The sequence below is a fragment of the Lepeophtheirus salmonis genome, chromosome 9 (assembly GCF_016086655.4).
Source record: "Lepeophtheirus salmonis chromosome 9, UVic_Lsal_1.4, whole genome shotgun sequence".
NCBI lineage: Eukaryota > Metazoa > Arthropoda > Copepoda > Siphonostomatoida > Caligidae > Lepeophtheirus > Lepeophtheirus salmonis.
In genome coordinates, this window is record NC_052139.2 from 28013747 (window position 1) to 28027075 (window position 13329).

A 13329-nucleotide genomic window follows, 5' to 3' on the forward strand; every position below is an offset into this window, starting at 1 on the left:
GCATTGCTCGTATATATCGAGTAACTGCCCAACCTGTACCGAAACCACTTCTGTAGTAAAGGGATTTGAGTGTCGTATACTTGAATTGATCCCTTCTTCTTTCTTATTAAAGTCTTCTAGGGCCTTACCATCAACAAACTATTTTTTCCCCTTTATCAATTCCTATGTCTTTGCTATTTACGGAGTGGGATTAATGTCGTTTTTATTTCCTCTCACGACAGCTTGTAGTTGATCTAATAAAACGTCATAACAGGTAATCTACTCTCCTTCCAAATTGAGAGTGTGACCACGTTATTTTTTTTTAATAACATAAAGTAATGCGTGTATGTGATCATGGATGACGTATAAAATGGATAGACGACTGGCAACCCGGGGCCGCACATGGTCCTCAACCTCACTTAGTGCGGGCCCCAAATAGATCAATAATAGCTGCTAATTATAAAAAACAACTTGTTCCTGCAGCTCGAGCTCTGCAAACTTCAAAGAGGCCATGTTTTTTTACCAGTAAATTTCATAGAAAGGGAAAATTAATTTTGGAGACTTCTTCCTGAAGTACGTTGTCCTCGTCTCAGAGATTTTCTTCTCCCAATGGTCAGTATTTTGGGGAGTACTCACATGTATGTGAGTCGTTTTTCCACCATGAAGCACATAAAATCCAAAGAGAGAAACAGACTCACCAATGCACCTCTGTTTCATTCCATGCTCATTGGGACCACAAAAATGGACATTGGCATCTAACCCATTGTGAGTTAGGATGCCAAATCACGGGTTTTTCATTAGTTCTAATTAATATTGCCATTATTGAATTTGAACTACTTGCATTCAGTATTTTTTTAAGCAAACTTTTTTATATGAAGGAGTTCAAATTCCTTTTAGTTCTTTTCCTTAGCAAATGTTGTATCTCCGTTGCTTATCAAGGACATGTAAATATGCATTTATATGAAGAAAAAAAGTTGGTGCAATCCACATACTGACATAAATACTTATAATAATTGTAAAACATTTGTAGCATTTGTCATATATACAGTTATTTGAAGTGCCTCGACATGAGGCCCTCCAATGATAGTACATCAGATTTTTTGGGGCCTCTTTATCATGGAAGTTGCCCATCCTTGACGTGGAGTAGCACAAATGATTAAGTCCTTTTTGAACTCGGAGTAGAATTGAGGATCGGCATGCGAATACTTCCAGTTTATATGTGCTTGCTATATACGGAGTGGGACTTGTTTTTATTTCCTTCCTCTCACAGTTGCTTACAGCTGCTCTAATAACACGTCATGACAGCTAAGCACCTCTCCTCCCAAACATCCCTCAAATGGTAAAAGTTGTGGTTACGATTTTACTCTACGATTCCTTTTGTTTTTTACATGCCCAAAATGTACACAATTTACATCCCTACTCCTCCTCCCCATCAACTGTCCTTGCTGAAGTTGTTGTTGTTGTTGTTGAAGAAGAAGAAAAATAAACAAAACAAAAAAAATAACTTCCATAAACTTGTACAAATGTTAGTTTAATTCTATTTCCGCCCGCTCTCCTTCCCTCCTTAAGAAAATTGTAATGAAATTTTTATTTGGAGTAGGGAGAGAGAAAAATAATAACAAAAACAATATTAAGAAAAAGAAAACAAAATAATCATAAAAAGGAAAAGAAGTTGAAAGTAAAAAAAAAAAAAAAAACAATAATAAGAAAGTCAGTCGATTTTTCTTCTTTGCCATTAAAGAGACATATGAAATTTGAGAGTATACACGCATTATACTATAGGTATATACTTATACTTACATCTATGTAGATATGTGGCCTCTCAACAATAAAACAAGTACAAATGATTCTTCCCCTACGGCCGTCTGGATTAGAGACCTACTTATTTGTATTCTTTGGAGAAAAGTGCTCCATGTGATGATGAATGACTAGACCCTGGACTTGAAAGGTATTTCTTTTGACAAAATGAGATTAAAAGAGCGAATAAATTGTGAAAAAAGAGCAGGCAAAATAAATGGTTGGTCCATTAAAATCTGAACACTACCTAATTCGATAATGAATAAAGGTTGAGTGATTAAAATTAATGAATACCTCCATATATTTAAGCATACAAAATTAGTTACAAAAAACAAAACAAAAAAACATTAGATCTCTTACTTACGTAGAAGTCAAAACATTAGACTTGGAGGAGTAAAGGAAACAGGCAAGGCCAATCTCCTCAAGTCCATGAGTGCCCATGCAAGAGATCTTGGGGTTTCACACCAAACTCTCTAGGGAGCTATTAAAAATTTGGATCGAAAGAACCATTTGAGGTGGGAGAGGCCACTTTCGATATCAGCAATGAAAGAAACCCATCTCTTCAATTGCAAGACTTTTTCGAATAGGTCTTTTGAGTTCCTATAAACTATTTTTTGAGACTTTTGACTCTCTCACAGCCCTGATGCCCATCCCCTTTGACTACATTAATTCATATTTCGATATATTAATACGTAAACAATTAGTTACAAAAAAAACAAAAACAAATTCAAGCTCTTTAGATTGCGTACAAGTTAAGAAAAGGATATTTGAACGTGATACACGAATTTCCATTGGCACACTCCAAGCAGTTAGTAAGTCTTAACGTTGGAAAAGAAGAAGGGATCTGACAAAAAGGCTAAACTGGACCCGGAGGATATAAAGAAAACAGCCAAGGCCAATCCCCTCAAGTCCATAAGGCCCAGGATTTGGGGGTTTCACATCAGACTCTCCAAATACCTATAAAAAATGAGTGAAAGGGAATGAAATAAACTCATCTCCACATTTTTGACACGTTTGCCCTCCCCTACACCCATGATGGCAAACCCATCGACGACATGCACCCAAAAGTTGAAGAACTGTAGTGTCCGTCATCCAAATACCGAGCCTCTCAAAGCCACTGTCACCCTCCATTGGGACGCCATGACAGGGGACTACAGGCGTGGCGGGTGTCAGGCCATTGGTAACCTCCTGGAAGGCATCAATGCTGCCAAAGGTGGCTACATTATTTATTAAGTGAGGTTAGATTCTCATTTATTTATAGTATTACTTTTGTTGAAATTCTATTGGTCATTAATGGATTATATCTTGTGAAAGTTTGAAATTCAAAGTGTTTAGATTTTAATTGAACACTCTGTATAAATTTGTATTTTGTCAATTTTTAGCCCCTTGTTCGTTTTTGTTTTTATTTTAAAGTACCACATATAATGGGACTAGTTTGTATATTGTAAGACGTAGCGGAAAAAGTCATTCATGTGCAAATCAAAAAATAAATGATTGGTTTTTGTCCTCACCAAATGTGATTCAAGTCACAAACTAATTGCTTCAAAGTAGTCAATATTATGGAGAGTTCCAAAAGATCAGGAGAGACCACAGATTAGTAAAATAATTAATCAATTTGTTGTTTCTTTAAAGTTGAGAATGATGTTAGATTAAAATCATTATTAATTTATGAATATTTTTTGGGAGAAACATAAATTAATTTTGAAGTACTTTTTATGTTTTTTGACATAGCGCTTTCAGGAAAATGTTTTGGAGAGCGTTTTTTTATTATTATAAAAAGTCTTATTTATTTTTTATTGAGAACATTTTCCTCCCCTTCTTGGAATACAAGCTATAACATCTCAAGTAACAATTGCAATAGTAGGTCATGACCTGATCCATACAAGTAGGAGAAGATTTTAACACGCTTAGTAAAATAATTTTTAGTTAATACTCCATATACCGTGTGGAAATTTGTGAAAACATCTTGTATTATATTGATTTAAGAGGTTTTGCGTAAGGGACTTAGGACTGTTTGTAATTGTATAGGTTGCCATATATCCCAAGCACCTTCTGCTTTTTGAATTTTTTAAATCGGACAAGAAATATTATTGCATTGATATTCAAGAATGAGGGCATCAACTCTTCTTCGTCCGGGTCACACTCCGACAGAGGTGGCTAGGCTGACATGAATGGCTCGTATGGCCATCCATAATTTTAAGAAGAGACTAGATACACAACGAGGCCATTTATTTCTGTTGTCAAAACTGACAACAGAAATAAAAGAATCCCATCTCTCAATAAATTCGGGTGTGAAATCAAGAGATCTCATATGTGGATCCTTAAGGACTTGAGGGGATTGACTGTTTTCTTTCACTCTTTCGGATTCAGGTTGGTCTTTTTGATAGAGCCCTTCTTCCTCTCCAACGTTACGAAGTTTGATGACTGCGTAAGCGGGGGTCCTGGAGACGCCCAACAACTTGGAATGTGCGAATGGAAATTCGTCGCCCAATTTCAAGTGTCATTTTCTCGACTTGACCGTAAGGTAGAGAGGTCAAGTTTGTTTTGTACTCATTATTTATGTTTAAATATACCGAAAATTTAAAAAAATATTTGGGAGCGGAGTAGTTTAGCTATCCTGATATTTTATTAGCAAGGCTGCAAGCCACCATGAGAGGAAGGCCAATCAACACCAATCCAACTCTGTATATTAATATAGCAAGGACATAATCCAATTTCGGTAATCCATTTTACTCCGAGTGTAAAAAGTACTCACTCTTATAACTCACGAGGAGCAAAGCTAATTGATACTCTCCGTTGTTATTGAGCAACAACACTAGTTCTTACCGTATTCTTAGAAGTTCTCTCTTAAATAATTAAATTATAATGATAATAGTTTTGGAAAAATAAATAAATATATAGGGCATATCCTATACACCTCTGTCTATTAGCCTATTTAATATTTATCAAGGCGTTCACAGGGGTGGACTGAAGGGGGAGTAACCATCCTCCCAAATAATTTTGTGAACAGCCATTTATATAGTTATCTATTGCTCTCATTAATATTTTATTTTCAATTCTTTTTAGTATGGTCTTAAGACATTAAATCAGATTATATTTAATTCTATATTTTTCTTCTGTTAATGATTTATTCGTAAGTTTTCCCCCGTTTTATCTCGAGGTTTAGTGAATTTAATTAACTGTTATACTTAAACGTCGTTCCTTTGTTTTTACATTTGATTTCTTGGATTTTTTCACTCATGGGCCTGAGGTGTACTACTATATCTACGAAATTATAATATTATAGCTATTAACCGTATATAATATAAAAAACAATTGGTGTGTGTCCTTTATCGATACCCACCCCGTTGTGGATAAGAGGCTGAAACTTTGCATGGGCGCCTTTTTTCAACATGGTCGAGCCTAGACAGGGGGTCATATAAGGGTGGCTTATTCCCTAAACACTAAAATCTTTCTAGAAGCTCAAGGAGACTAGATAGGGCCTATAAATAAAAAAATAACTAGATGAATAAATTCGTTTTCAAAATTGATACAACACCAAAAAAAAAAAAAAAATGTAGGGAACAAAAAAACAAAAAAAAAGAACGGTCAAAATTTATTTTTCGTGTTTTTTTTTTTTCATGTACAAAAAAATATATGGAACTCCAATAAAATATTAAATAAAAATTCTCAGAATTTCTCTGGAAATTGGCTTATATATTAATTAAACACATAAAAATGGATGTTGAACTAAAATATATGTCATTTCCTGAATAATTCTTCTGCTTGTTTCCCTTTTTTGTTCGTTAAACGTCAATTTTCAATTTTTAAGAAAAAATGCCTGAAATGTTGGACATGAAATTTAAAGTCCTAACAGAGTATTTTCAATTTTCATAACATTTTATCACATAAATTAGGTAATATATGACAAAATGAAACAGTTATCCAGTAGTTTTTTTTTTGTATGACTGTGATTTTCTTTACAATTTTAATATATCCTATCAATTAGTTGTTTTTTTTTGCAAATTTGTGCAAAACAGTTTTTCCAACTCTCTTTGCAGATTGTGATTTAAATTTGTTTGCACAAAAATAAAAGAGGAAATTCTTCTCCAGACAAATTTTTTCATTCATATATGCTGGTATGTTATTTGGAGTTTATAATTTTAATTTTATTCGTGATAATACATGTGTATATCACACAAGCTTACTATTTTAATGGTTGCTTGCACCGAAAGGGTCTAAGTATTAAGAAAAAATATGTGGTCAATGTTATTTCCCACTCTCTCTGTGGTCCGAGCAACACCGGGTAACCCATTGCTAGTTTTATATAATACATTCAACCTTATAAAAAATTGATGTCTACTAATTTGATTCCCAAAATCATCATAAAGTAATGAGTACAGGTTGTCCACGATGAATTGGAACTACTTTAAACTTCATACAAATCCATAATATGGATATTTGGGGTTAAATCATACTAATATAAAAGATTGCGTGAACAATACACTATAACTTCCCCCACAATTGTTTTGACAACAAACAATAGTCATCATGGAACAAGCAAGGAGAGACGCCATCCTCGAATTGGCTCGCGCAGGACACAAGCCCTCTGCTATCTACAAGCTTCTTAACTACCCCAAGACCACGGGGTACTGGGTCATCAATGCCTGGGAGGTTGAGGGGAAGGTCTGCTGCAAGGCCCACAACATGAGAAGTGACCGAATCCGCACTCCCCGCTTCCTTGAAGGCCTCCGGAAGTCCATCAAGGCTTCGCCGGGGACTTCCTTGTCCAGCTTGGCCAAGAACCGTGGAGTGAGCAAGCAGCTGGTCTCCAATGCTGTGAATGAGGACTTCGGGTACAGGTCATACCGAATGGCCAAACAACACATCCTCACGGCATCCATGAAGGCCCCCAGGCTCACCAACGGTAAGGGTCTCCTCAATGACATGAAGAGCCATGGAGGAAGAATCATCTTCTTCTCCGACGAGAAGAACTGGACTGTCAACAGAAGCCACAACGTCCAGAATGACAGGTGGCTTGCCAAGGAGAGAGAAGAGGTCCCTGCAGTCTTCACCATAAAGTTATCGGCCTCCGTGATGACCCTAGGTGTCATCTGCTGCACCGGTGAGGTGATGCCTCCTTTTTTCTTCAATCCCGAGGAAAGGGTTAACGCGATAAGGTACTGCGAAGTCATAGGGGAGTTCATCATCCCTGGATGAAGGATACGGCCGCTGGGAGGGAGCTCATATTCCAACAAGACTCAGCGCCCACACACATCGCCATGAGGACCTCTTCAACTCCCACGACATCCCTTTCTTGGATCACAACACCTGGCCCTCCAACTCACCCGACCTCAATCCGTGCGATTACTACTGGTAGGGGAAGTTGGAGAGGGAGGTGTGCAAGGTGAGCCACAAGAGCATCCATTACGAGGGATTGAAATGCTGTCGATTCTGCGGATTCATCAGGGTATGCAAATCCTTTAGGGGCAGGATGGAGAAGATGGTGGCTGCTGAGGGAGGACATGTTGAATAAATTTATTGTTTAATATCCTGTCTAACTTTTTCATATTAACAAATACACTCCAATTTCCATTTTTATCAAGCAAGTGGAATTTTAAGATAGTTCCAATTTATCGTGGACACCCTGTACATGATAAAACGTGATTGTCAAAAATTAATGTTTTTACTATACATATAAAAAATAAAACCAACCTCAAGTTGGGACAAAGATTAATTTTTGTCAATGTCTTATAATCCTACGAGTACTTTTTAAAACTTCAATTGATATTTATAATACCAAAATGTATGGAATAGTGAACACAACAATAGTAAATTTAAAAAACGCCATTATTAAAATCCTTCAACTGTTAATCATTTAATTCAATACATTTTGTGTTTTGGGGTTCTCTGTTACTCAGCCCCTTGCAAATTCCTTCAAGTCCATCAAGGACCACACCAGACTGTCCAGAGAGCTAAAAAAAGCGGGTGATTTGTCCACTTTTGACACCAGCAATGAAAGAAACCCATCTCCTTCTTTGCAAGAATCTTTTGAACTCATTGGTTAAGACTTTTGGCCCCCTTCAGCCTGGATGGCAACCCCTTCGACTACACCTGTTGGGTTTATGTCGAGGAAGCCCTGTGTGTACGCCGTAGCAAGACTAAAGCCTCAAAACCACTGTTAGTCAGTACTGGTACGCCATTACCGAAGACTACATCCACAGCTGTAGCCAGGCCTTCCCCGCTTGGATCATTACCGCTAAGGACAGTTATGTTAATTATTTAGGGAGCTCAGACAAATATTTATAGTATTTATTTTGTTGAAATCCTAAGATATAATTAATAAAATATGTCTTGTTGAAGCTTAAAACTTGTAGTGTTGAGATTTTACTCAACCACTCTCTATGAAACAATGTTATTTTAAATATGAAGCATGTGTTTTATGTTTGTATATTACCATTCTGGGAAAACAATCTTTGTATATCCAAGGAATGCTACAAATAGGACAAATCCATTTAACTACATTAAAAAAACAACAACCAGAAATGATTAAACGCCTGTAGTTGAACGCTTAAATTGTTATTTGAGCAATCATTATCAAGTATGAAGGACAGAAATAAGAGAAAGGAGTTGTTTGTGTGTGTGATGAAAACAATTAAATCCGTGTTTGTTATTAGTTAAATGAAAGCCAATCATAAAAGACTCTAGAGAATGACAAATACTGATACAAAAAAATGATAACTTTTTTGTGAATATCTGACAATATCACTTTCACCTACAAACATCATATACACGAAAAAAAAAAAAAAAAAAAAAAAAAAAAAATTGCCCTCTCATAAGACTTTTTAATGGAGTATAAATCTTTGAATAAACAAATATGGGGTATGAGTGAGTTAGGCATGCGTTCTTTTGGGCAGGTGAAAGGTGGAGGGGTAATACTTTTTTCCCTTAGTCTACTTAGTACATATTTTCCCTTAGATAGCTGAGAGTTTTTTGGTTGTATGTCCCTAGATGGAAGAGTTAGAAATAAAAGATTTGAGAACACTTTTTCTTTTTGAAAGAAAAAGTTTTTTTCCGAAATACAAATTTAATTTAATTTTGAGGCCTTATTTAATGATAGTATACAATGCAATGATCTTGAGATTAATTCAGAAGCAGGCAATGAGTAGTTTGTGTGTTGTTATATTTTATGAGTCATGAGTTGGAAGGAAAAAAAAAAAATGTCTTGAGGAAGAAGCGGGGGGGAGGAAAGGGAGAAAAAGTTTTTCGGTTTTTTCTTGGATCTTTGCCCAAAAATACATTAATTTTTTTTTCATGCCAACCTTGTTGTTCCCCCTATCCCTGTAAGTGACTGCAATTTACTCTCTCTCTAACTGATATTAGTTTCGATTTTAGAAGGGAAGTCACCAGTAGATGAAAAATATGTTTACTTAGATCAAATATTATTGTTAAAATTTTCATACTCCATGAAAAGTGAGTTTTGTTTTCTTTTTTGATAGAGAGTTGACCACCCGGCGCCGGGTCATGATGGAACATCCCTCATTAATTTATATTTTCTCTTCTTACAGCACTAAAAAGAAAATACGAAAAAGGGGATCAGATATGAAAATGCTTAGGCGGCTCTGATCCTTGGCTACTTCCAACCTCCAACATTCATTTACCCCTCAAGAGAGTGATCAAGAACCATACAGTGAACCAAAAGTTCCCCAAAGGTAATACAAGAATATGGCTACCACAGATTGTGTGATACCGATTTCTGGACTCTCAGCTGATGGAACTGCCACTCTATGTGGAGTGATGACGTCACCCTCAGAGATTTTATTAACTCCTGTGCTGGCTCAAAATGAGAATGGATTATTTGCTCTCAGTACACCCACCACTACATTTCTCTCGCATTTAAAGCAATCAGGAAATAATGGAGGTCCACATCAAAGAGTTCATGATAAAACGGTTAAATTTGTTCAATTTGTGTTGAATGGTCCTCAAAAGCAAGTACCTTCCCCGGTTGTTGGACATTCTTCTTCTCCATCTCCTCCAAAGGGAAAGATTCGAATAATACCCGAAGCAAATATCCGAAAATCTCCCCCTCCCCCTTCTCCAGTCTCAAGCACAACTAGTAGCAATCGACTTCAATCATCATTCATTGACGAATCCTGCACCATTTGTGGACAACACTACACAGATCGCTCAGCATTTAAGGCCCACATCAAACTTCATTTGAAGGAAAAGCTTAACATTCGTCGAAACAAAAGGAAACTCGAGGAGGAGCAGGGAAAGGAAAATAACAATGATAAAATCCCAAAGGCTTCAGAGGACTCTTCTCCCATTAGGGAAAATACACATGGAGGTATACCAGAGCCCAAATCAAGAGATGTCATCATGGCAGAACTTGCAGCATGTCAACCCGTACCCCCAGATACCATTTCAGAACTCACATCTCAGCCAAACCCACTTATATTCCCACCAACGCCAGCAAGCTCTGTCTGTTCAGCATCCTCTCCAGCCAAACCAGGGGTACCACTTGAACTTCTTCAACCAGAAAACCATGAAGTGAGTGAGGAAAGCAGTCTCAACTTTAATACGGTCATGAATAAAATGGACATCAACTATGACTTAAGTAACATCCTCGATGAAATTGAACAGAATCTGGAACCTCTTCACTTTGAAAAATATAACTCGAAAGCCAATGTGGAAACACCACCCGACTCGGATGCAGAAAGTAATATCAAAGAAGAGAAACATACCCTATTAAGTCATCCGGGCTGTGATGATGTTAATCTAAACCAAGTCATTTCTCCTCCAACTAAAGACACGGAAGAAGAAGATAAACTTGATTTGGATAAACTTGTGAATGAGGCTATATCTTCTTCCTCCATTCGAAGTAGTCCGCCCCCATTATCTCAAGCTGTAGTTCAGTCCCCCTCAAGCATTGCAAAAGTTGGAGCCCTTCCTCCTAAGGCTCTTGCTGTTCTCAATCAGCTACCCACAAAACTTCTGGGTACATCCGACTCAACAGGAAATCGATTCATCAATGTTGTCAAAATTGAAAGATCTGGTGGCTCGGATGATTTGTCCAACACCATCATCAACATCCAATGCCAAAACAGTAAAAATAATAGAATCATTGAATCCTATAGAGCTATTGATAATGGAAAGGAATTGAAATTAATTCCGAATAACAATGAGAGCCCTCCTCCTAATCCAGCTATATCTCCTCCATCCATCAAAAATTGTTCCTCAGAGTGCTCTGTCTGTGGAAAGACAATAACAACCAAAAACATGGCAAGACATATGGAAAAACACACTGGCAAAAAAAAATTTCAGTGTGATATCTGCTTGGCTTCATTTTTTCAAAAGACACATCTCAAAAATCACATTGCACTTCACAAAAGTGGAGGTCTAGACAAGAGCGATTCCTCGCCACCCCCTTTCAAAGGAATGGTAGCTTCTCCACCGCCCCCAAGTAACCTTCATCCACCAGCAACCCCGGTTCCACAACCGCTGATAAATAACAGCAATCAAAACCCTTCCTCTTCAAACTTTCGATGCTCTATTTGCTTAAAGACTTTTGTTCAAAAGGGCCATTTGAATCGTCATCTCAATTCAACACATGGGTGCAAGGACTCTACATCAACCAAGGAGAGTAATGACTTGGAATGCAAGATCTGCCACAAAAAGTGTAAGAACAAGATTTCTCTGAATCGACATCGAACCAAGCACATGGTCTGTTCCCATTGTAGCTCCAAAGGACAGAATCTTTTTTTCAACTCCAAAAGTGCCCTTCAAGAACATCTCCTCAAATTCCATCCAGAGTCAGCTGTTCTAAGCATTGAGAACTACACCTCTTCCTCTTCATCATCCTCATCCTCCTCTACTTCTGATGATGAAAATCCTTCTCTACTTGATAAAAAAGATACTTTCCTCGACTATTCCCCTAATAAAATCAAGGACGAGAAATTACCTTCAGACTTTGCTCTCTTCAATGACTCTTCATCCTCAGGTTCTTCATCCGTGATACTTGGAGAAGAGGAGGAGGAAGAAGAGGAGCCGATTGGGTCCTCCATTGCAGACATTTCCAATTCGGACTTTTTTGATTTCAATCAGGAAATCCAGGAGTTTTATTTGACGGATTTATTCTGAAGGAAAAAGAATATACATTTATGATAGACAATTAAGCCTTTTAAGTTATAATAACCTGTACATAAGACATGTATGCATGCATGCCCTCAGGAAGTAGGTAGTACCACAGGTAGTGAGGAGGTTGTAACATTAATTTGTATGCAGTTTGTTTATTTTTTTTTTGCAATTCAGCGATTCAGAAAAGACAAATGTTGTTATTTCGTTGTTATTTAAGTAAGCATTCCTAACATTAGTTTGATATTCCCCCCCCCCTTCTACTGCTTTCCTACGTCATCATACAACAGGATTTAATTTTGTTACTATTACTGATTACATATTCACTACCTATCTACAAACTTATCATTAGTGCCTTGTATTTAAAACTCTTACGAAAACTATCCCATTCCCAAACTTGTCTCGATACAAATGCTTTTATGGTGACGTGACATTATTGATTCGTTTGCATGCTGATATCACAATTTAGTTAATTCATTTCTTAGTCCGTGGAACTCATTTGCTCATGATCACGCACAAGAATCCATGTGCCCCCACACCTCTAAAAACGAAACCAAAAGCCAAAAAAAAATAGTTAAATTTTTTATTTATTTGAATAAGTCTTATTATAATTATCCTTATTTTTTTTGCACATTTTTGCATTTGTAAGTCTAGAGTGTCTTATTTAGCAAAAAAAACAAAAAAAAAAATCAAGCCAAACATAGAAATAATATATCATTAGCACATTGGATTTTTTAAAGTAAGTCAAAAACGTATTTTTTCTAAATCAGCACATAATTAAGATGATCTCTTTTTCTTAAGTAAACTTTAATTTTTTTCAATAAATCAAATTAAAATTTGGTAAATAGATTTAATATTATTATAATTAATTATCTTTATATTTTTTCACATATTGGAAGACACAATCATTATTATTCATCAATAGGCAAAATCAATTTGATAGAAAACCTTCTTTGTTTTTATATTGTTAATTATCTTTTTTTAATAGCTATTTTTTGTTATATTTAATTATAATCTGTACATATATTGTTACCTTCGAAATGGATTATAAGGCTGTAAAAACATGAGAAATTATTTAATTTATTATTTCTACTAAAACTATTAAACATTGATTGTATTTAATATACACAATTAGTTTTGGGATTCGGTATGAAAATCCTAGAACGGATGATATGATTTTTTAAGAACAAACTTGTTTGATCCTTAAAGAAGTACATTCTGAACCGGTCTCACATACAAATTTCATTCAGACCCATTTTACTGACGTCATAAGTTGCATAATCATTGAAAGAGACGCCATCTTGGGGACTTAACATTAATGATTTCACATCATAAAATAGAGAAATTTACAATTTTTACATAATTTAACTCCATGATATGGCTTTAATAATATAAAAAACTTCACATCCTCATTGAGTATTCCTGAATGTCAATGATGAA

The 13329-nt window shown here is 36.1% G+C and overlaps 1 protein-coding gene across 1 annotated transcript; it reads left to right on the forward strand.

Moving 5' to 3' along the window:
- Positions 1–9106: 9106 nt before the first annotated feature.
- On the forward strand, positions 9107–12951 carry LOC121124145 (uncharacterized). Its single transcript, XM_040719269.2, has 2 exons — positions 9107–9228; positions 9324–12951. The coding sequence occupies exon 2, from the start codon at positions 9481–9483 to the stop codon at positions 11893–11895; it is 2415 nt and encodes an 804-aa protein (XP_040575203.1). The 5' UTR covers positions 9107–9228; positions 9324–9480; the 3' UTR covers positions 11896–12951.
- Positions 12952–13329: the final 378 nt, after the last annotated feature.

Coding starts and splice junctions, on each gene's coding strand:
- LOC121124145 (XM_040719269.2), top strand. CDS start 9,481: ATGGCTACCACAGATTGTGTGATACCGATTTCTGGACTCTCAGCTGAT.